At 34.4% G+C, this 22,970-nt stretch overlaps 1 protein-coding gene across 1 annotated transcript in view; it reads left to right on the top strand.

Moving 5' to 3' along the window:
* Positions 1-17,016: 17,016 nt before the first annotated feature.
* LOC132536615 (ephrin type-A receptor 5) overlaps positions 17,017-22,970 on the top strand; it is a gene marked incomplete at its 3' end in the record, with an annotated part of 170,468 nt that continues 164,514 nt past the window's right edge. Inside the window, exon 1 of the mRNA XM_060184722.1 lies at positions 17,017-17,680. Within this exon, the coding sequence (XP_060040705.1) occupies positions 17,083-17,680 (598 nt within the window). The remainder of the gene's footprint in view (positions 17,681-22,970) is intronic.

Here is a 22,970-nt window from a genome sequence, read left to right as displayed (position 1 = left end):
TTCAAATTGTAGGCAAATGTTGTTTTTTCTTTCTTTTTTTCCGTTTCTTTTTCCCTTTCTGATTTGTTCAAGATTCCATTTTTGTTGTTCTTGTTGTTGTCTTGGATGCTGGTGATTTGTTGCATTCTATTTATTGGGAGGGTTTTAGTTTGGTTTGCTGTTGATTTTAAAAAATTTTCACAACTGTTTTTGTCATATATCTCCCACTTCAATTTGAACACAAAAGACACTTCATCTCATCTTAAAAGGAAGTGGCAGTGGTATCAACTACAGCCAGTTCTGACTCAGACCACAAGATGACTGGCTTCCGTTGTTTAGGTACAGACTAGTGGTCACCCCACACCATGCCAGAACAGCAATAGCCTTGACACAAACTACAAAAGACACCAAAACCAATGTTTAAATAAAAAGATCCAATACAGCAATAAACCAGGACAGCAGCACAGAAAAAAAAATCCAAGCAATCTAGAAAGAAGCAACTAAGAGTGAAGAAATCATCCAAATATTACTTAGTGCATTAATCAAAGAAGTGAGGAAAGCTTGGATAGAAATATTATCAGAAATAGGGTAATGACAAATGAAAGCCTGAAAGAAAACCTAATCTATCATGAGGCAGTTAGAGAACTGAGAGTTGAAATAGCTGAGCTAACAGGCCAGTTAGCAGAACAGCTAATATTGTAACTGATGAAGGAAGCTGAGAGAAGGGAAAGCAGAATAACAGAAGCAGAAAACAGACTTAGCCAGAACGAAGATGAATTAGAGAAAACTAAGAGAGAAGTAAAAGAGCTAAGAGATTGAAAGACACTGAAAACTACAACAGAAACATATGGAATGATCTCAGAAGAAATAACATATACATAATTGGCTTACCAGAGGAAGAAAGGAAGGAAGGGGAAGAAAGCATCCTAGGGGAAATAATAGAAGAAAACTTCCCCACCCTAAACAACAAAAAGGACATTAAGATTCAAGAGTCCCAGAGAGTTCCAAACAGAATAAACCCAGACCCGAAGACACTAAGACACATCATGGTTTCAATGGAAAGAAGTAGGGATAAAGAAAGAATCCTGAAGGCTTCAAGAGAAAAGCAAGTTTTCTTCTGTTTGTTTGGTAATATTTGACAATAACTGTCCTTTACAATAACTGTCCTTTACTTTACATATAGTAGTTGCCAGTATAAAACTTGGCCATTTGTGCAGTGTTTCTTCTGAATGCTGATGATCTGGTAGAAGAGATTTAAAAAGATTGAAGAATTGCTTCTTATTGTATAATTAATTGAGTATATAGAGTGTTTAAGGGAAGTGTGGTAGGCAGTAGGAGAGGAGTGTGTTTAGGCTTAGGTAATAAACATATTAGAGAATTTATGATGTCTTCTTTAGGCCATTCAATTCAATGTCTTTCAGACTAAAAGTGGAGGCTCATCAGGATTTTTTACTAAGAAGTGTAGTATTTCTGGAATGTAGGCCAGTGGCAATTTCAAATAGTACATTTAGCAACTTAAATTCAAAGTTCTAAGAAAAGTAGTATAGCTATAAGTGCTAGAAGTTGTTGCTCTTAGCAATAGCCTTAAATTCTTGGGAAATTGACTTGGGATGTAGAAGAATATATTCAGATCTGAAGTGGAATTGATAGACTGTATTGTAAATGAAATTTTGTCTATATAATGTTAGTACATATGGTTTTGTTGAATTTTTGACTGGATTTGAAAGAAGAATCAATTCAGCAAATATGAAATGAAAGCTTATGTGTATACCTGGAGGACCTAAAATACAAATACATAGTATATGTTCTTTATTTTTTTAAATATTTATAATTATCTTTATTAATTTGATAGAGACTGCCAGAAATTGAGAGAGAAGGGGGACATAGTGAGGGAGAGTGACAGAGAGACACTTGCAGCACTGCTTCACCACTTGCAAAGCTTTCCCCTCACAGGTGGGGACTGGGAGCTCGAACTTGGGTCATTGTGTATTATAACATGTGCACTTAAGGTGCACCACTACCCAGCCCAGGTATTTTTTCTCTAACAGAAACTTTTATTTAGTTGAAAGATAGGCATGCTGTAAACATATCATCATTCATTTTTTTTCTGGACATTTTCATAAAGTGCTCACTTTAAGAGAGGCAGTGTATCTGATGAAAAGTCACTAGTCAGGACTTGGAAGTTGTAATTTCCAGTATCTTTTCTCCACAAATGGTCTGTTTTCCTCAACTTTCCTCTTTATCTTTCCTAAATACTGATACCTCCTTCCTAGAATTTTGGTGAGGATAACCACTGTTAAAATGTGTGGAATACTTCACGGTTTGGGCTTTTACAAAGTGTGCTGCTATGGATATAAGTACATACAGATCTTTTTAGATGAGTGTGTTTGATTATTTAGGATATATCCCCAGGAAATTAATTGCCAGGTCACAGGGTAGGTCCAATTCCATCCCTCTAGAGTTCTGTAAAGTATTCTCCACAGGCATTGGGCCAATTTGTAGTCCTACAAACAGTGTAAAGGGTTTCTTTACCTGAACAACCTCTCCAACATTTGTTGTTACTATCTTTCGTCATGTATGACAGTCTCACAGGAGTGAAGTGGAATCTTACTGTTTTCTTCTTTTGTATTTTTCTGATAATCAGTGATAAACACCTATTGTGGCAAGATAGGAAATTGTACCAATATGCCAACAATTGTATTGTAAAAAACTTTGCCTCCCAATAAAAAGTAAAACAAACCAAACCAAACGACAACATCAACAACAAAAAACCCAAGCAAACAAAAACTCAAACCTGAAATACTTGAGAATTTCTAGGTATACTTTCAGATATCAGTATATTTCAAACAATTATTATTAGTACATCTTATTATGACACATATTCATGGGTTCTAAGATTTAGTACATTATGGGCTCTACTGCATTTATAAGAGCCAGAAAAGATGTTATGGTTATGATGCTATTAATTATGTGTGAACTAGTGTTTGGAAACTACTGTTTTAGGTCATATAAATTAGGCAGAGGAATAAAAGAGAGTAGGATTACTGCAATAGTCTTATCAATTACAATGAAGAGACGTTACTAATTATAAATGTTTTTATAAAAAAATAAAATTAGTAATTTCATATGTAAATATCAACATAATATTTTCTGGATGCAATGATGAATCATATATAAATGTATATGGAGTATGACCCTGTTGAATTGGATGGAAATATATTTCACATTGATATTTACCTAGGAAACTTGGCCTATATATATAAATGAGATTCACTCAGTACATCTCTGCTGAATGTTTAATTCTGTCAGCTTTACGGTACTTTAGCTGAGAGAAAAAAAACGAGTTAGGTGGTTTAAATAGGGAAAAAAAATCATACCATCCATTATTCATTATTCATTTTTCATTTAGAGAGACATTTTCAAAGCCAGGCTACGTAAATCAAAATCAGTTACTTAATATCAATATACAATTTTGTGTTATATATTCCTTACTGTTACAGATTCTAATTGAAAATAATTATAGTCAATTATAACAAGCTCACTTGCTATTTAGTGTCTTTTTACTAACAAGTATATTAAAGAATAAAAGAAAATCTAAAATATATATCTCTAATATTAGTCTGTGAAAATGTGAAGAATCTTAACTTCCCATTTATAACTGTTAGCCAGTGCTACAGAAACAGCTTTTTATTTTTTTTAAGTTATGTAGGGATCATTGAACTAATCATTGACTAGTGTAAATGCCTCTGAATTCAGGCATGATCAATGAACATACAATTGCAAATAACTAGTTGGTTGCCACTGTGATAGTTTATATTTTCATGAGTCTCTTAGTGGCAAATGGTTTTTGATAGGACAAGTATGCATTTTTTTCATTTGTTAGCTCTACTTAGTTAGGAAGGGCAATTCTGACTTTGGGAATTTAGGATTATATGTTTAATTACATTCTTATGAATGTCATGTATGCATTGTTACTGAATATAAAAACATAGCTTATCTGTGTATAGTAGTGTGTGAAAGTCATTGCTGAAATGAACTGTGTTAGCAGCAAGATTGCATGAACTCCTAAATAGTTTAGGCATTGTTAGGCATGTAGTTGTGCTTTAATGATGTTACCAAGTGGCCATTTAAAATTCTTGAAAATTAATGCATTAAAAATATAGCAAATTATTTATTAAAATAAATTTGATTAGAAATTAAAATAGAGGAATATATATATATGTATATATTGCTTTTTAAAAAGTTCCAAAAGATATCTTCTTTACTCTATTTTAGACATGAATTTTTAAATTAATTTCCTGTTGTTATAGCATAATTTTAAAGATTGTAAATGAATATGGTTAAAGAATTTTTGAGACACTAATGCCTTTTAGATTATAAATATCTCTATATCCTTGTTTTTATTTATTTTTCTATTTAGTCTTGTTCATTACATTCCTCATTTGAGCCAACTTGATTTTTTTGTGTTAACTGTATTTGTAGGTTATTATTTTTGTTTTTGGGGAATATAAATTAAAGACAATATATGTTTCAGTTTATATGTAGTGCAACTAATTACATATCCAGGTAGGAATTTCAGATAGCATTTTATAATTTAATATTTAATATAGAAATAAAATAAAAGAAATAGAGCAAGTCTCAAAATCATATAAAATAGATTTTATTTGTATTTACATGAATCACTGAATATTTAAAATGTTTATGCTTGACCATTTAATATAATTTACAAACTACTGGGGATGTCTATGGACTTGCCAACTCTCACTTACCAGTGATAATTAGGAAAAAAGATACACAGATAAATGAATTTCACTGTGATTCAGGTAGCTCCTTTTCCCACTAGATTCAATTCTCTTTTCTATAAAACCTTTCCTGGAGCTGCCAACTCTTAACAATATTTGACAGAATTGAGTTTAACCTTCTCTTTCTTTTCTTGCCATTCTTCTTGTGGGAGTTATTATTGAGAGGAAAAAAAAAATAATGGCCAGAGCAAAAAGTTGGCAACATTTCAGGTTAGACATGCCAAGTGTTCTCTGAATAAATTGCTTCTTGAGAAAGGGACAAATACTCAGTACAGTTCTTTTGGTTCTCTTGCTATAGATATCAGCATACCACTGAGTAAAACGGTAAGCATAAAACAAATGACTTGATAGTTTCATTCATTCATCCTGATATTTTTTTCACTCTTACAAACACGAACTCATCCATATGCATTGAATGCATATAATTTTCTTGGAACAATTCTAAATATTATTGTCACAACCAATTAAATATAACTTTTTGTGAAAATGCTAGTTTCTGTGGCTATTCATGTAAATTTCCAATTTGCCAACTATTTTGTAGTCTGACTATCTTTCCCATCCCATCTCTAAAACTGATTTTTTCTACCAGAAATTTGAATTTTCTAGATTTTTATACAAATGGAATCCTTCAGTATGGACAACTGTCAGTTTCTTTTAACTTGACATATTTATTTCAGATTCGTCTCTCCTGTTGTGAATTTTAGTAATTCATTTCCTTTTACTGTCAAGTCAGATCCCATTGTATAGTGTCCCAAAGCATCTGTATGCATTTTCTTATGATAGGCATGCAGGTTGTTTTCAGTTTAGAGTTACCAGAATTAAAGCTTCCAGGAACATACTTATAAAAATCTAAAAAAAAAAAAAAAAAGGAAAGAAAATAACTTTCTTTGTCATTGAGTCAAATGAAATTAATTTATTGGGGTGCACAGATATATTAATTTAATAATGAGATATAGATTAAAATGAATGATATATCACAGGGTGGTAGTCAGAATCTAACTTATTGTATACTGTTCCTGTAAGTAGCTACACATAAGCAGTTGTCAGTCAAAACCACAAGTTAGAATTGGATCTGGTGGATTGCACCAAAGTAAAAGCTCCGGGGTGTGGGAGAATATTCAGGTCCTAGAACATGATGGCAGAAGAGGGTAATGGGGCAGTTAAGTTGTTCTGTGGAAAACTGAGAAATGTTACACATGGATGAGCTACTATATTTTACTGTAGACTTATACCATTAATCCCCCAATAAAGAAAAACATAGCTAATTAAAATATTAAATAAATAAAAATAAAAACTGAAAAAAATTCATAATAACTTCCTTGGATTGTTCAGAATGCTCATGGGTCTTATGAAAAAGCAAATTCTCTGTTAAGATAAGCATAGAAATTACATGATACTGATCAGGTAATACATTGTATACATATATAATAAAGATTTATTCTGCACAAATTCTTAGAAAATTGTTGTTTATATCTGTTTTTTTTTCCAAGTTCCTATGTATAAGTTCTCTAGATTCCACAAATGAATGAAACCACCTGGTAGTTGTCTTTCCCCTCTCTACTTACTTGGCTAAGCTTAATCACCACCAGTTCCATCCACTTTGTCCCACAGGCCATGATCTCATCTTTTTTTTATTACAGAGTAGTATTCAATGGAATATATATCCCATAACTTCTTTAGCCAGTCATTATGTCAATGAACATTTTGGCTGTTTCTACTCTAGCTATTATGAATAATGCAGCTATGAACATAGGACTACATACATCCCTTCTACATACTGTTTTAAGCCTTTTGGATAAATACCTAAGAGTGATCCTGCTTGGTCATAAGGTAATTCTATTTCTATTTGTTTAAGGACTCTGCATACAACCTTCCAAAGGGGCTGCACCAGGTTGCATTCCTACCAGTAGGGTAACAGAGTCCCTATTTTTTACAATCTTGCTAACTCCTGCCTTTTCTTGTTTTGTTGACATAGGCCATTTTCACAGGTGTAAGATGGACTCTCAATGTAGTTTTAAATTGCAATTTTCTAGTGATTAGTGAAGTGAAGCATTTTTTCTTATGTCTGTGGGCCTGACCTTCATTTTCACATGATTTCATTAATCTAGTTGTGACTAGTAGAAGACAGAATTTTAGTTGCTCCTATGGCAGTATAATCATTTAAACTGGAATGCTTTCAAAGTCCTAAAGTATCTGTTTTATAAATAAAAAGAGATGAAGATTCATGTTGAATAGCTAAGTTATTACAAAAACATTGCTAATACAAGATACAAAATTGATTTATGGGGTCTATGCTACAAATATAGTATTATTTACTGAAAAATGATGGCAGAGTACAAACCAGAGAGACCAGGTTGGATAAACAATCCAGATTTTCAAATGGTTTACTGAAATCTTCCCCTCCAATTGTACTATAAAAACTAGGGTGTATTTGTATCTATTTTGCCTGAAACACCAAGACCACCAGAGGTTAATCTACTTTATTTTCATTAAATTGAGTCCCAAGTGAGATAATTTTTCCCTCGTTTACTGTAACATTTATATTGCTTTAAAAACAAAGTTTCCCTGAAGAATTTCCAGCTATCTGTAGTAGGATAATATTTGTATTAAAGAGTGCATGATGTTACTTTTAAATTTTAGGTACTATTACTGAATACAGGTACATTTAAGTAATGCTAGGTGGGCTGTTTCTAATATCTCACAATGGCTATCATGAAGGAATTCTTCATTGTAACTTTGTTCGTGCATCCACTGTAAAATACCAAAATATGAGAAAAATATGATATTTTAGATCTTAGAATCTCTATGGTAAACGTATCTTCCCCTTTAAGGAAGTATCTCATGTGTGAATGTGGGTTTCTAACTTTCTTCTTTATTTTCTTTTATGGGCCCCAGATCACATCATTTCAATGGGGTTTACAGTCAACAATATTTATACACCTTTCCCATATTTGGGAGCTACTCTCTTCCCTGATCCAGCTTTCTGGTCTGTTTTCTAGCCATTACATCATCTCCCCAGACAATAATTTGGATCCACCTGCATATCAGATTTCAGTCTCAGGGGAAAAAAAAAACACTAGTATAGCCATAGACCTTTTGGAGTATAACTAAAAAATGCTTACTAGCTATCTACAAAATGGAGACCCCCCCCCCAACTCTTCATCTGCACTATTCTAGCCTTTAGGTTCATGATTAGTCATCAATTTGTTTGGCTTTGTATGTTAACTCTCTTTTCTGCCACCAGGTTCCAGATGCTAGCATGATGCCAACCAGACTTCCCTAGACAGACAATCCCACTAATGTATTCTGGAGCTCTGCTTCCCCAGAACCCTTCCCCACTAGGGAAAGAGAGAGGCAGGCTGGGGGTATAGATCGACCTGTCAATGCCTATGTTCAGCGGGAAGCAATGACAGAAGCCAGACCTTCCACCTTCTGCATTCCACAAGTACCTTGGGTCCATGCTCCCAGAGGGTTAAAGAATAGGAAAGCTATCAGGGGAGGGGATGGGATACAGAGTCCTGGTGGTAGGAATTGTGTTGAGTTGCACCCCTCTTATCCAATGGCTTTGTCAGTGTTTCCTTTTTATAAATTTTAAAAAATTAAAAAATCATCCTATCTGTGTAATCACCAGTTAAGTCCTGTAGTACCTTAGGGCCCACAGCCTTTGAGTGTGAACTTCCCCACACCTCTTCCTTTTAATTTTTTTTATTAGTCTCCCTCCCTCCTTCCCTCCCTCTTTTCCTCTCCTCTCCCTCTCTCTTTCTTTCTTTTCTTTCTGTGTATCTCTCATTAAAATAAAATATATTTAAAAAGTCAAACAGATTTTTAAATGTTTTATTTATTTATTTTTTAAAAGAGACATAGAGATTTACATATATTTATGGGGAGAGAGAGAGAGAGAGAGAGAGAGAGAGAATATGAATGAGCATTGCTCAGCTCTGGCTTATGGTGATCCTAGAGACTGAACCTGAGACCTTAGAGCCTTAGGCATGAAAGTCTTTTTGCATAACCATTATGCTGTTCCCACCCCACCCCCCAAAAAATCAAATTTTAAGACTTGAAGCATTCATTATATACTGTGTAGTAGTATTAAGTGTGAAAGCACTATATAGTAGAAATTCTTCAAAGTAGAAAATTAAGACATGTAAAAACAACCATGATTTGAATATTTTATTATTTTTGGCATTAGATTATGTTCATGATATTATTTAATTAGAAATATTTTTATTTAATTAATAGAATTTTCTAATTGTACATATTTTATCTTAATTTTTTAAATTATCTTTATTTATTGGATAGAGACAGCCAGAAACCCAGAGTGTAGGAGAAGATAGAGAGGGAGAGTGAAAGAGAGGTACCTGCAGACCTGCTTCACCACTCAAAAGACTTTCTCCCTGCTGGTGGGGTTTGGGAGCTTGAACCTGGCTTCTTGAACATTGTAACATGTGTGCTCAACCCAGGTATGTCACCACCCAGCCCCATATTTTATCTTATATTGTGTTTTGATTTTTTTTTCTATCCCCGATTCACTTTTCTGCACTGGGATAATATCTTTTCTCCCTTTTTTTGATAGTGATATAATAGGATTATACAGATTATAAGATTTCAGGAGTATAATTTCAAAACCATTTAGGAAATTTAAGTCACAGCACCAGCCATGGAAGTTCTGTGCCCCTCTCCCCACTCTCTGTAGCCCTCAAAAGTTCTCATAAAATCCAAGAGTTAGTTTGATTGCCTTTTTTTTTACAAGTTCATTTGTTTTCATTAACTATATTCTACATATGAACAAAACCATCCAATAGTTGTCCACTTCTTTCAGTATTTCAGTTAGTATAATCACTTCCTGTACTTGGATAACGTGTTATTCTTGTTGTTTACCAGACCACTCAGTTCTGGTTTATGATGCTGTGAGAAATAGAACCTGGAACTTAAGAGCCTCAGGCAGGAAAGTCTTTTGTATAACCACTGTGCTATCTTTTCCACCCTTAGATAACTAAAAAAAAAAAATATTTATTTGAGTGTGGAGAGGAGAGAGAAAGAGAGAGAGGGAGAAGATGAACACATCAGAGTACCAGTCTAGCAAATAGGAAGCCTGACATCATATACTAGGGACCTCATGCTTAACTTTTCAACAGTTTATCCACTATATCACCCCAAGACTGCCTTTTGGTAACTTTCTAAGAGAATAAATAAAGAATATATTTTACTTTATAATTATTGACTACAACATTAAACGGAGCAAAAAATGAGTCACTTTAATAGCAGGAGGCTTCTTTGTAAATTTCATTTTCAGTGATATGTATAGACACTCAATTATTTTTTTTATTTTTCTGTGAAAATGTGCACATGAACTTAAAAATTCAATCTGCTTTTCTCTAGTGATTTTATTTGTATTATGAATTGAATTTTCGCCTATAGATAGATATCTGTATTTATCCACAAAGTAGTTAACTTGTTTTATGTTACACACAGAGAATTAATCGAGTCACTTCTAGCTATAATTTGCCATGATATTCATGAATTTTAAAGACATTTTAAACAAATTATACTTTTATTTTATAGTTTTTCTCCTTATTATTGAGAAAATGTAACAAGATTCTTAGCTGAAATAATTTTTTGCTGAAAGTTGATACACTTTGCCATTTATTACACTAAAGAATCATAATTATTAGAAAGATTACATTTCTGAAACATAGTGTATTATGTATATTACTTTGTTTAAACACTTTTGTTCATGTGATTGTGCATGAAATCAAGATTCTTCATTGCTGGTGGATTATATGTGGTATTAATTTAAAAATCAAGAAAATAGTCAAAGAAAACTCTTGGTTAAAATTTTATAACAAAGGGGCCACATGGTGGTGTACCTGGTTAAGCACACACATTACAGTGCACAAAGACCCAGGTTCAGGCCCCTGATCCCCACCTGCAGGTGGAAAGCTTCATGAGTGGTGAAGCAGGGCTACAGGTGTCTGTTTCTCTCCCTATCACCCTTTTCTCTCTTGTTTTCTGGCTGTCTCTATCCAATAAATAAAAATGATAGATAAAAGTTAAAGAAAAGAAAGAAGACATTACCTGTCTAAAGAAAATTTATAACAAAGATCTACCTTTAGTCTTCAAGCTCATTAGGTAATAAGGTGATACCAAATTTTTCTTTTTTCTTTTTTTGCTTAAAATGAAGTCATGTACCAAAGTAGTTTATGTACTGTAACTTTAACCTTTCAGAAGGTGAAAAGTAAAATTTTTATCATAAACATTAATTTGACACTAATCAGTGTGTCTATTATTCTGTGCCAGTTTGCTCTTTTGCAAAGCAGTAGGACTGTGTTTTGTATGACTATGTCATGTACTTAGTGTGAAATGAATAAATTACAATGTAGGCTGACTAGCTATCAGTTTAATTATTTCCCCTGTACTATCTATATATAGTACTTTGAGGTTTTCACATACATCAGGGTCATCTTTGACTTGGAATAAAATGTCTTTCAAAGCATTATCGCCTTGGATGAAGTTTGTTCTTCTCTTGAACTTTCACTCAAGTATTTTGTCATTTATTGGACATGTAGGAGGACTATGGATTACTATTTTTATCCAGCATGTACTGGTCTTAAATAAAATGAATTTCTTCCTGCCTAGGAATGGATTTGAATAGTACCATGTCAGAGTTCATTATAAGAAACACATAAAATATTTATTCTACATAATAGTAGAATTTGTCACCTTTGTGCCATTAATCATGTTGCTGCCTCTTACTCTTTGAGGATGTTTTAGCCCCAATTTCTGTCTCATGAAATGTCCTGGATTGAATGTATCTGTTAATAGCAGACCTCTGCATACACATAGAAACAACTGAGCTCAATTGTGTATGTCAGAAGGTAGATATACTTAGTGGTTTTGTGTAAGGATCATAAGGCTTATATTATGGGAAAGGAGATTTGTAATACTATATCACTCACCAAAGAAAATCAAGAAAATAAGGGTCTATTGAGGCCCTTATATGGATATTTTTATCTATTTTATTCAGTATGGCAAGAAAATGAAACTAACAATTTGATATAAAATTCAAATTACTGTAATAATACAAGCAACATTAAAATGAAAAACTCTTTATTACATTGATTTTTTTCTACTCAATCTTACCTGATTTTTTTTTTGGCAAAAATGGGAACTTTCCAGAAATTTTAGGCCTTATGCAAACATTTATGAGGTTACAAATGGAAGGCTTTTTGTTCAGTATTTAAAATGTGGAATATTCCTCACTTCCAAATTTGAGTACATAGTAAATCTATTTACCTGCCACTTTCTAAGGTCCTGTTTTTTTTTCTTTTTAAAACATTGGTATTAGTGATTTAATAATGACAACAAGATTATAAGATAACAGGGGTACAATTCCACACCGTTCCACCACCAGAGTTCTGTGCCCCATCCCTTCCACTGGAGGCTTCCCTATTTTTTATCCCTCTCTGGGTGTATGGATCAAAATTCTTTATGGGGAGAAGAGGTGGAAGGTCTGGCTTCTGTAATTGCTTCTCTACTAGACATGGATGTTGGCAAGCTGATCCATACCCCCAGCCTGTTTGTATCTTTCCCTAGTGACCTAGGGCTCAGGAGAGATGAGACTTCAGGACACATTGGTGAGGTTGTCTGCCCAGGGAAATCAGGATGGTGTGATGGAAACTTGGTGGTGGAACCTCTAGTACAATGATGAGACCAAAAGGTAGGACATTGTAGTTGAGATTCCTGTTTTCTAAAGGCCAGCAAAAGGACTCACCTGAATAGTATGCTTGATTTTCCATGTATATGGCTAGGTTCAAATTTAGGCCCCACTGCATTATCGGAAGCCCCAGTGATTTTTTCCCCCTCTGTCTTTGCTTTCTATGAGAAAAAAAAAAAAGTTGTCTTAGAGCAATAAAGATACAGTGATTACCAAGAAAAACAAGCAAACAAATAAAACAAAAACCTAGTACTTTGTAATTCAAGATCAGGATATCTTCAGTGCAGTTGACAACTATACTACATGAGTTCACACTCAAAGAGAAGATCACATTAAATGATATCTACAAAACTTCAGCTAAAATGGGGTCTGGCAAGATAGGTCTTCTGGGCGCATGTCTGCTTTGCTGTGCATATGATCCAGATAGAGCTTGGCCCGCATTGCATTAGGGGAAACCTTGGTACTGTGTATTCTCTCTCTCTCTCTCTCTCATCTATCTATCTCTCCCTCTCTCTTGCACCTCCTCTCTCTCCCTCTCCCTTTCTCTCCTTTTTCCATTTTGCCCAAGAATGGTGAAGCCCCAGCAACATAAAAAAATTAATGAAATGAAAAATCTAACTTATTTAAAGGCATTATATACAATATTGTGACAGGGAGTTGGGTGGTAGTGCAGCAGGTTAAGCACAAGGACCAGAGTAAGGATTCCCTTTTGAGTCCCTGGCTCCCCACTTGCAGGGGAGTCTCTTCACAAGCAGTGAAGCAGGTCTGCAGGTGTCTATCTTTCTCTCCCCCTCTTTTCCCCTCCTTTCTCCATTTCTCTCAGTCCTATCCAACAGTGATGACATCAATAACAACAACAACAAAAAAATAACTGCAACAATAAAACAACAAGGGCAACAAAAGGGAATAAATTAAAAATATAAAATACTGGGAGTCGGGCTGTAGTACAGTGGGCTAAGCAGGTGGCGCAAAGCACAAGGACCGGCATTAAGGATCCTGGTTCGAACCCCGGCTCCCCACCTGCAGGGGCGTCGCTTCACAGGTGGTGAAGCAGGTCTGCAGGTGTCTATTTTTCTCTCCTCCTCTCTGTCTTCCCCTCCTCTCTCCATTTCTCTCTGTCCTATCCAACAACGACAACAACAATAATAACTACAACAATAAAACAACAAGGGCAACAAAAGGGAATAAATTAATAAAATAAATATAAAAAAATAAAATACTGTGACATTAATAAATACTGGAAATTTGTATTTATAGTCAAATCATCATTTATGTGCTAACCATGATTTTCGTACAAAATTATGCTTTGCTGCCATCAAAGTAAAATGGAGGCAGTTGATTCCACTTCACAATACTTTATGAAAAAAATCATAAAGATCTTTCTTATTTGACTAAAATATTAATTAATCTACAATGCCACAGGTGGGTGTGTTATAAGTTTCTGTATTTCTGAGTCTACCTCTGTTTTCCTGTCAGTAGATTTCTATCCCCAAAGTGTGTGTTTGTATGTTATTCTTTTTTAAATTTTATTTATTTCTGAATAGAGACAGAAATTGAGAGGGGAATGGGAGATAGAGGATAGAGACAGAGAGACAACTGCACCTCTACTTCACCATTCATGTAGCTTTCCCCCTGCAGGTGGAGACGAAGGGCTTGAACCCAGATCCTTGTGCACTATATAGTATGTGCGCTTAACTAAGTGCAACACTACCTGACCTGCTGTGTGAGATTCTTTAACTGTGCATTGAGTATTATGTTGTTGAAACTAAATTCATATTATTTAAAATATAATGTCCCATAACTTTTTCATTCTTTATGCATCTTAACATATAAAATCTCAGGTAGATGGGTATGACTGTCTTATTTTCTACTGTATCTGAATCTGACTTTACATGACACACAAGAAACTGTAAATTTAAATGATGAGTGAATTTTATGAGACATACACATTTCCTTCCTTGGCATGAAGATTTACTAGTAAATTTTGTTCATTTGATGATTCCTACTGTGTCTAGGCTATGTGTCTTCAGTCAGTATTTAAAATTCTTGAAGGCAAAAGCAGCAGTGTGCATGTTAGAGAATTAGAAATGAGAGCAGTACTAAGCAGGGATAATAAGAGATTGGAACAAGAAAACTGAAGACAGTGAGAGACAGCCATATAGGTCTTTTTTTTTTTTTTTTTTTTGCCTTCAGGGTTATTGCTGGGGCTCAGTGCTATGAATCCACTGCTTCTGGAGATCTTTTTTTTTTTCCATTTTGTTGACCTGGTTGTTTTATTGTTGTTTTTGTTATTATTATTGTTGTTATCGATGTCATTGTTCTTGGATAGGACAGAGAGAAATGAGAGAGGAGGGGAAGAGATAGACAGACACCTGGAGACCTGCTTCACCGCTCTTGTGAAGCGACCCCCTGCAGGTGGGGAGCCTGAGGCTCGAACCCGGATCCTTAAGCAGGTCCTTGTGCACTTTGTGCCACCTGCACTTAACCCGCTGTGCTACTGCCCGACCCCCAGTTGTATATTTCTTATGTCCTGGGTAGGAAGGTGGATAATTCCATGACACACATAGGAGTTTGAAAATAAGTCCTTTTTCTTTTTAATTTCTCTGACAAATTTGACTAACTTGTGAGGCTTGGTGAAGCATGGGACTAGAACATTATTAGCTTCCAGTTTCCTAAGCACTCAGGAGAAAACCCAGCAAAAGTAACTGAAAGAGAAAATACGTCCACCCAAACTAATTATGTTTAAGTACTTAGATAAGGATTAAGTAAAAACTAGAGAAAAGCATGGGCTCATGGACTTCAGGAGTTATCAGACCTTAAGACATATAGCCAATATATTGCCTTCACGGACTTCCAAAATCAGGAACATAGCTTATAATAAGCAGAGTATCAGCAAGTATGTTAATCAAACCATGGGAACATAGGAACTGAGAATATTGTATGTTCTGTTTCCTTCATTAAACTCTAATGTCTTTGACATAATATTTGCAAGTATCTTGTCATTTTCTCATGAGGTTTACTTTCTTTTCATTCATTTGTTTCTTCATCACAGTCATGGCTTTTGCTGAGGACAATAAGATTTACTTTTGTTAGTAAAGGAGAAGGATATTTGGAAGTATTCACAGTTTTATCTCAGCTAGACAATCTAAAAGAAGGAATATTTTTGTCTGTTCCTACTGTGTTTGTCTACATAGAAGAGGATTTATGGGATATGTGTATATATTACCATTTTGATTCATGGAATGACTTGTGGCCATAATTATTTATATTAAGTTCATTGTATTCATTTATTAGAAGAAGAAAATGTGAGCTTTCATTTAGATTTTAGACAGTTGAAAAGAAACAATAAAAAAGCCCACTTTGATGGATCCTAACAGCAAAGAAAATTATAGTTTTTCTGTCCTTAATTGCAAATATTCAGAGAAGTTAAGATGCTTATGCACATACTTTGAAATTATCACCTGAAGCAGTAGCTATTATGCTGTTTTGTCAAGTGCTGCTTGCCTTGCATTTCTGATAAATTTGTAATACCTTGGACTTTGTACGAAGTCTTTGGATAGCTTGCCTTATAATCTTGGAAAATACTGCTATTCCAGATTTTATTTGGAATTTATTTTATTTTATTTCCTAGTTTGATCTTTTAGAATATAATGATAGAGAAATATGTCTCCTAGAAATGATTTAAGGCTAAGGATTTTAACTTTTTGTTTTTGTACCAAAAAAATACAAGATAAATGCAGGACAGATGTATTGTAGCATTTTGATTTTTTTTCTTTAGATAATAATTTTTAAATGCCATTTTCCACTTAAATACAATGTAACAAATATATACTTAATTATCTTGTTATAGTACATTAAATGTTTTTTCAACATTTCATAAAGAAAATATAAGTATTTTTATGAAAGGATGTTAAAATATAAAGCTGGAATAGAAAATCAGGCACTATTTACTACTTATGTTTGTATGAAAGCATAGAAGTGATTTTATGTAACATAAGAAATTCTTCATTAGATAAGATGAAATCTTCACTTTTCCTATGAATTTAAGGAAATCAGCATTTTCGTCCCCTTAGCATCTTTTACTTATGTTTTTCTGATGACAGATACAATTTTGAAAAAAGATTACTTGAGGTGTACAAATGGCTTATGTGAATTTGTGACTCCACAATTTTATCACTGATAGGGACAATGAGTGAGAGTAGTGCTCGATTTTCATATCTAGAGAAATAAGGTTCTGGTGATTATTTTCTATAATATATAAAGTCCAATAGGCATTCTGATTTATTAAAAAATCAGCATAGTTTTAATGCTCAGTTATCTTTTATAGTGGTGCTAGGGGTTGAACTTTAGGGCTCAGAATCTCAAGCATGAAAATCTATAGCTAAAACATTCTTACGGTATAACTCCTGCTTCTAGTACAATATATCAGTATTACAGAAACGCCTACATCTGAATTAACTTTCTATTTTTACTGTTTGTTATCCATTTTCTGAATTTCCTCCCTTTGTTTATATTATACAGTGGGAAGAAATTGGTGAAGTTGATGAAAATTATGCGCCTATCCACACATACCAAGTATGCAAAGTTATGGAGCAGAATCAGAATAACTGGCTTTTGACCAGTTGGATTTCCAATGAAGGTGCTTCCAGAATCTTCATAGAACTCAAGTTTACTCTACGGGACTGCAACAGTCTCCCTGGTGGCCTGGGAACCTGTAAAGAAACTTTTAACATGTATTACTTCGAGTCAGATGATGAAAATGGGAGAAACATCAAGGAAAATCAGTACATCAAAATTGATACCATAGCTGCTGATGAGAGCTTTACTGAACTTGATCTTGGTGACCGTGTCATGAAACTGAACACAGAGGTCAGAGATGTTGGACCTCTAAGCAAAAAAGGATTTTATCTGGCTTTTCAAGATGTGGGCGCTTGCATTGCTCTAGTTTCTGTGCGTGTGTACTATAAAAAATGCCCTTCTGTGGTAAGACACTTGGCTGTATTCCCTGACACAATCACCGGAGCTGATTCTTCACAGTTGCTTGAAGTGTCAGGCTCCTGTGTCAACCACTCAGTGACAGATGAGCCACCCAAAATGCATTGCAGCGCTGAAGGGGAGTGGCTGGTGCCCATCGGGAAATGCATGTGCAAGGAAGGCTATGAAGAGAAAAATGGCACCTGTCAAGGTAAGGATTTGCCTGCGCTTCTTTAGGGACTGTCTGCTTCAGTTGAATCATATTTATGTATTTCCTTCAATAATTATGAGCAAATTGACCTTTTACTTTGCTAATTTATGGAGATTTTTTTCCTCAAGTTTGATTTCTTTCTCCACAAAGTTAAAAAATTTCTGGCATGATGAAATATTTAATGTAATATTTTATCGGATATACATAATTAATACTCAGAATGTATCTTACTTTCACTGTAATATTTTATATTCATTTTGCTTTCAGAAGATATTTGAACATTCCAAGCCAAGAGACCAGTTTCTCTCTATGTAACTTTCTGCTACTTTACTTCTATTTTTTCTCCCTAAAGTTATTTTCTACTCTTTACTTACTATGTGGAATGCAAATACACATTTTAGATGGGATGCGTTTGGGCATGCTTTGAATTACTTTTAAAAAATATTCCAAAAAATTTAGTCATATAACCCCCCCCAGGAGGAAATATGTAAGCTGTCAGGATTTAGTTTACTGTTGTTTACTCATGATTACTGTTGCATGCTTACTTTAAAAAAAATTACTCGTCAATTTTATATGCATAACAGGTAGTGTCTAGGGATATAAGTGTGGACAGAACCAATACAAACAGTTTATTTCAAAGTAATTTAAACTGGAAGAATTTTTTCTGTTTCAATTTTTATTTTAATTTGAAACTTGATCAAGCATGCTTCCTTCTATATTTGAAAGTACCCTCATTTGCCATGTAGTGCGGTAAGTTATACATTTAAACGGGACAAGTTTTCATTGGTATTTTGGGACAAGATAGTACTTTATGCCAAAGTGACGAACATCTTATGAGGAATAAAGCAATTTTCCCTCAGAAACTTATAGACCTCTGTGAACCTGAACTTCTTTTCCTCATTATAATATGCATGCACTATATAGTTAGCAAAAGATAATATGTGTAAATTGGGGATAAAACCAAATACTGTCATGTCCCTTAATCTTACCTGGTAATTTCAAGTATATATCATTTTTTTCTACATTCACAATATAATTTGAAGCAAACTTGCTGAGGTTTGTTCAGGTTTGACGTTAGGTTGATTATACTGATAAAATAAAACTTTGGAAATAGTGTAAATATTATAATTATTTGCTTAACTGTTTCTAGATATAATTCCCAGTGTATTTAAATTTTGTTCCTCAGTCTAAGCCCATGATTTGTATCACTAAAATACCATCTATAATTATATTTATGGCTATTTTCCAAGCAAATCATAACTATAATTATTAGTTACATCATTTAAGATAATGATTACTGTTCACTTTAGTTCAAAACAGAGTGACATTTGACTTACCCAGATTGACAGAGAGCATAAAAGACCTCTGGATTTTGGGAGTGTAACTTTTTATTGTGACTGGGATTAAATCATTCTGTAGGTGTTTGTGGTGAAAATTTTATGAGGCAGTAGTGTTCTGATAGATTGTCTCCTTCTCAAGGTATGTATGTGAAACTGCATTGTAGAAAACTTGTAGAAAACTAATTTGAACTCTGCTTTAAATAATGCATTCATCACACCTCCCTATAGCGTACACAGACACTTATGTGGGGGTAATTAATAAAGGGTACGAATTACTAGTGTTCTATACAATTTAGTCTACATGAATAATGCCTTCCCCCCATGTGTATAAATGGTTATCCAGGGTTATCATAACTGGGGCTCAGTTATTCGCACTACAAATTCACTGCTCCTGGTGGCCACCCCCCCCAAACATGTTTTCTCTTTTTTCTTTCTACATATTCGATAGGAAAGAGAACTATTGAGAGGGGCAGAGAAGATAGGGAGAGAGAAAGATGCCTGCAGACTTGCTTCACCACTCGTGAGGAATCCCAGCTGTGGGAGTGGGGATGGGGGTGGAGGTTATGGTTGAATCTGGATCCTTGTACAGAGAATTATATGCGCTCATCTGGGTGTGCCACCATCAGGCCCCTAGTCATACTGATTTTCTTTATGTCTCCCAAAGGCAATTTGTTCACTTTCACTAATTATTTTATAATTCTACTTCCGTATTCTAGAAATTTCTTTTCTCTCCTTTTTCTCTGGCTAACAAATAGATCTGCCTTTTTAACACCCTTTCCTCAAAGATTCTGCCCATGATCTTTCAAAGTACTTCATGAGGTCAGGACTCTTTTATTTACTCATATATCATTCCTCCATAAAACTATTTAGTTGGGGCCAGGTGGTGGTGCACCTGGTTGAGCGCACATGTTACAGTGCGCAAGGACCCAGGTTCGAGCCCCTGGCCTCCACCTGCAGGGGGAAAGCTTCATAAGTGGTGAAGCAGTGCTGCAGGTGTCTCTCTGTCTCTCTCCCTATCACCCCCCATTCCTTCTCAATTTCTGACTGTCTCTATCAAGCAAATAAATAAAGATTTTAAAAAAAAATTAAAAAAAAACTATTTAGTTAGGATTTTGTACCTTCTTGTTAATTTATTATTTTATTAATAATTGTCTTCACCACCATTAGCCTTTTGAACACTTAGATGGCAGGGATAGAGTTAAGGAGCTTGAAGGAATCATGTTAAGTGAGGTAAGGGAGAAAGATGTATGTGAGATGATCCCACTCATATTCAGAACTTAGGGAATAAGAACAGAGAGGAGAAACATAAAGTAAAACTTGGACAAGTTCGGTGTATTGCACCAAAACAAAAAGACTCTAGGGAAGTAGTACCGGAGAGGGAGAGGCGTAGGCTGAGGGTGGGCTTTCAGGTTCTGATACAGGATAGTGGGCCTAACTTGGGGATGAGAGTGTTTTGCAGACACCTGTCTTGGTGAGATGAGCAATTGTACCCATGTGCCAGCAACTGTCCTATAAACCAATAACATCCCAATGACATATACATTTCTGGGGTGATTAAAAGCATTTCCCATATCAGTACTTGTGATCCCCAAACTCAAAGAGTAAATAAATAAAACAAAAAAGACAAGTAGAGAAGTGAGCTTTTTCATTTTTCTTTCCTTTTTTTTTATCAATAGAGAGAGGAGAAGAGAACTGGTTGGGGAAGACAGTGAGGTGGGGCCTGGTGGGCCTGGCTTGATCTCATGGCAAAGCGAGCACACTATGTGAACTATTTTGCAGTGAAATCAGATGAATTGAAAAGCAGGAACAGAATGACAAAGGCATAGCAGAAAACTATGCTTTAAAACTATTACTTTATTTTACCCTTGTATTTATCTGTTGAAAATCTAGGTAGTTCACAGAAATTGAAAGTCAGTCATACCTTTTAAACTGTTAAGCTGAAAACTGAAGGTACATTTATTGAAACAAATGTGATTGGCATATGGTAGTTTTTTTTTTTTAACTATTGTAAAAATACATCACATACTTAAATATTCAATATTTACACTTACTCTTTTTTTCTGTTATAGTCTAATGTTGGAATTTAATTGAAAAACTAAATACATTAAAATACACGAGAGTAAATTTGTTGCAATGTTTATCATCTGCTAATATTTACTATGTCTCTGCTATAGGGATATTTGCTGTCAGATCACAGTTAAAGTGACCTGATACACATGTCAAGCATGATAGACTTGACCCAAAGGCTTTTAGAGACTGAACCTTTAGGATTCAGAAAGCTAGGCTGCTCATTAACATATGGCTTCAATCCAAAAGACAACCAAGAAATGCATCAGGTGACCCTGTCCATTTAGCAGTCTGTACTCTGTCATCGTCATGCCTCATCATTTAACTTCCTTTAAGCAAAATTGACTAGGTTTCCCAGAACAATCTGTTTTCAATGAGGTAACACAACACCCTGGTATCTATTATATTAACTTAAAAGTATGGAGTGCATTTATTTTTCTAAGACTTGCTTACATATCTGAATTTTGCTATAATAAACTGATGTAAGTATACAAATTTACTTCTTTGAAACACTATTTTCAGAAACCAATAATGTGTTAAATCCACTTATGCAAGTATGTTTTCCTACTTGCTATTTATTATTATTTCTGATGAATTATGCTATTTTTCTCTCAAGAATCATGCAAAAAATTTTTGAGTACAAAATTGTTAGCAGAAAAACCAGTTTCATGTTTCTGCTTTTTATTGAAGTGAATGTGTTTGACAGAAGTAATTGAGTTCACATGAATCAAATGTTGCCTGCTGAGTTCTCTTGTGATTATGTTGCTGACTTAGATGCAAGGCAAGACCAATAATCTTCATCAGTTGCTAGTGGAATGAAGTAGTAATTTGAAATTACCCCTAGATAATTATAGTTTCACTTATATCAAATGGAGGAAAGAGATTTAGATTGTGGGTCATTGCCAAAACCAGTCAGAGTGAAGAAGGTATATAGTGCATGCTAAAATACAGGGTAAGGGGGTCACACGCCAAGCGCTGTAGAGAAAAAGCACTTATTAATTGTCCAACTGGGAGATGATTGCACAGCAAGGAAAATGTAGTGCAAATACTGAGTTCAATAAAGAGCCTTGATTCAGAAACAGTTACAGATACTGCAGGGAGTAGTATGTCTATCATTCATATTTCTCCTGCATATTTATGTTTGAAACAAAATTGGCTGGATCTATAGTGTATTAGGCACTTCTGTAATTATGCATTAGAGATTATAGATACTTTTAATTAGGCACAGTACCAAAAAATATCAAAGGGTTTGAATTTTTGGTACTATTTGGTATGCTCTTTTATGAAACAAAAGGAAACTAATTTTAATTTCAAAATTTTATCAAAGAATGTCAACGATGGGAGTCAGGTGTACCAGTGTTTATTGCATATGTGTGACCTGCTGCTGATAGTGCTCTCTAGGACACATAAGTAGTTGCTTCATCCATTTCTAGGTATTGCAGATGAGAATAATCTAACAGATTGGTTTTGTTTATTATTATTTTATTTTATTGAAGTAACTCCACAACATTGTATGTTTCAGGTGTGCACCTAGAATCAAATTATGTGCATAGTACAAGTTCACCACTAAAGTCCAGTGCTGTCCTTAGTCCCAACCTATATGTCCCCTCTTCTGGTGACAACTGATTGATTTAATTTTTATATATTTATCTATTTTTTACCAGAGAACTGCTCAACTCTGGTTTATAGGGGATTGAATTTGGGACTGTGGATTCTTAGGGATAAAAGCCTCTTTGCATAATCATTATCCTACTCCCTTACACATTTAATTGATTTAATAATCCAAAAGTTGTTATTTTCCATATTTTTCATAACTACATTGTCATTTTATTTTTTTTTTAATTTATTTATTGCAATGAGATAACCAGAGCAGAGCACTGCTT

Source organism: Erinaceus europaeus, unplaced genomic scaffold (genome assembly GCF_950295315.1).
Source record: "Erinaceus europaeus unplaced genomic scaffold, mEriEur2.1 scaffold_256, whole genome shotgun sequence".
In the NCBI taxonomy this organism is placed as follows: Eukaryota; Metazoa; Chordata; class Mammalia; order Eulipotyphla; family Erinaceidae; genus Erinaceus; species Erinaceus europaeus.
Note: the sequence above shows the minus strand (reverse complement) of the source record. Positions and strands in the feature narration are given on the sequence as shown.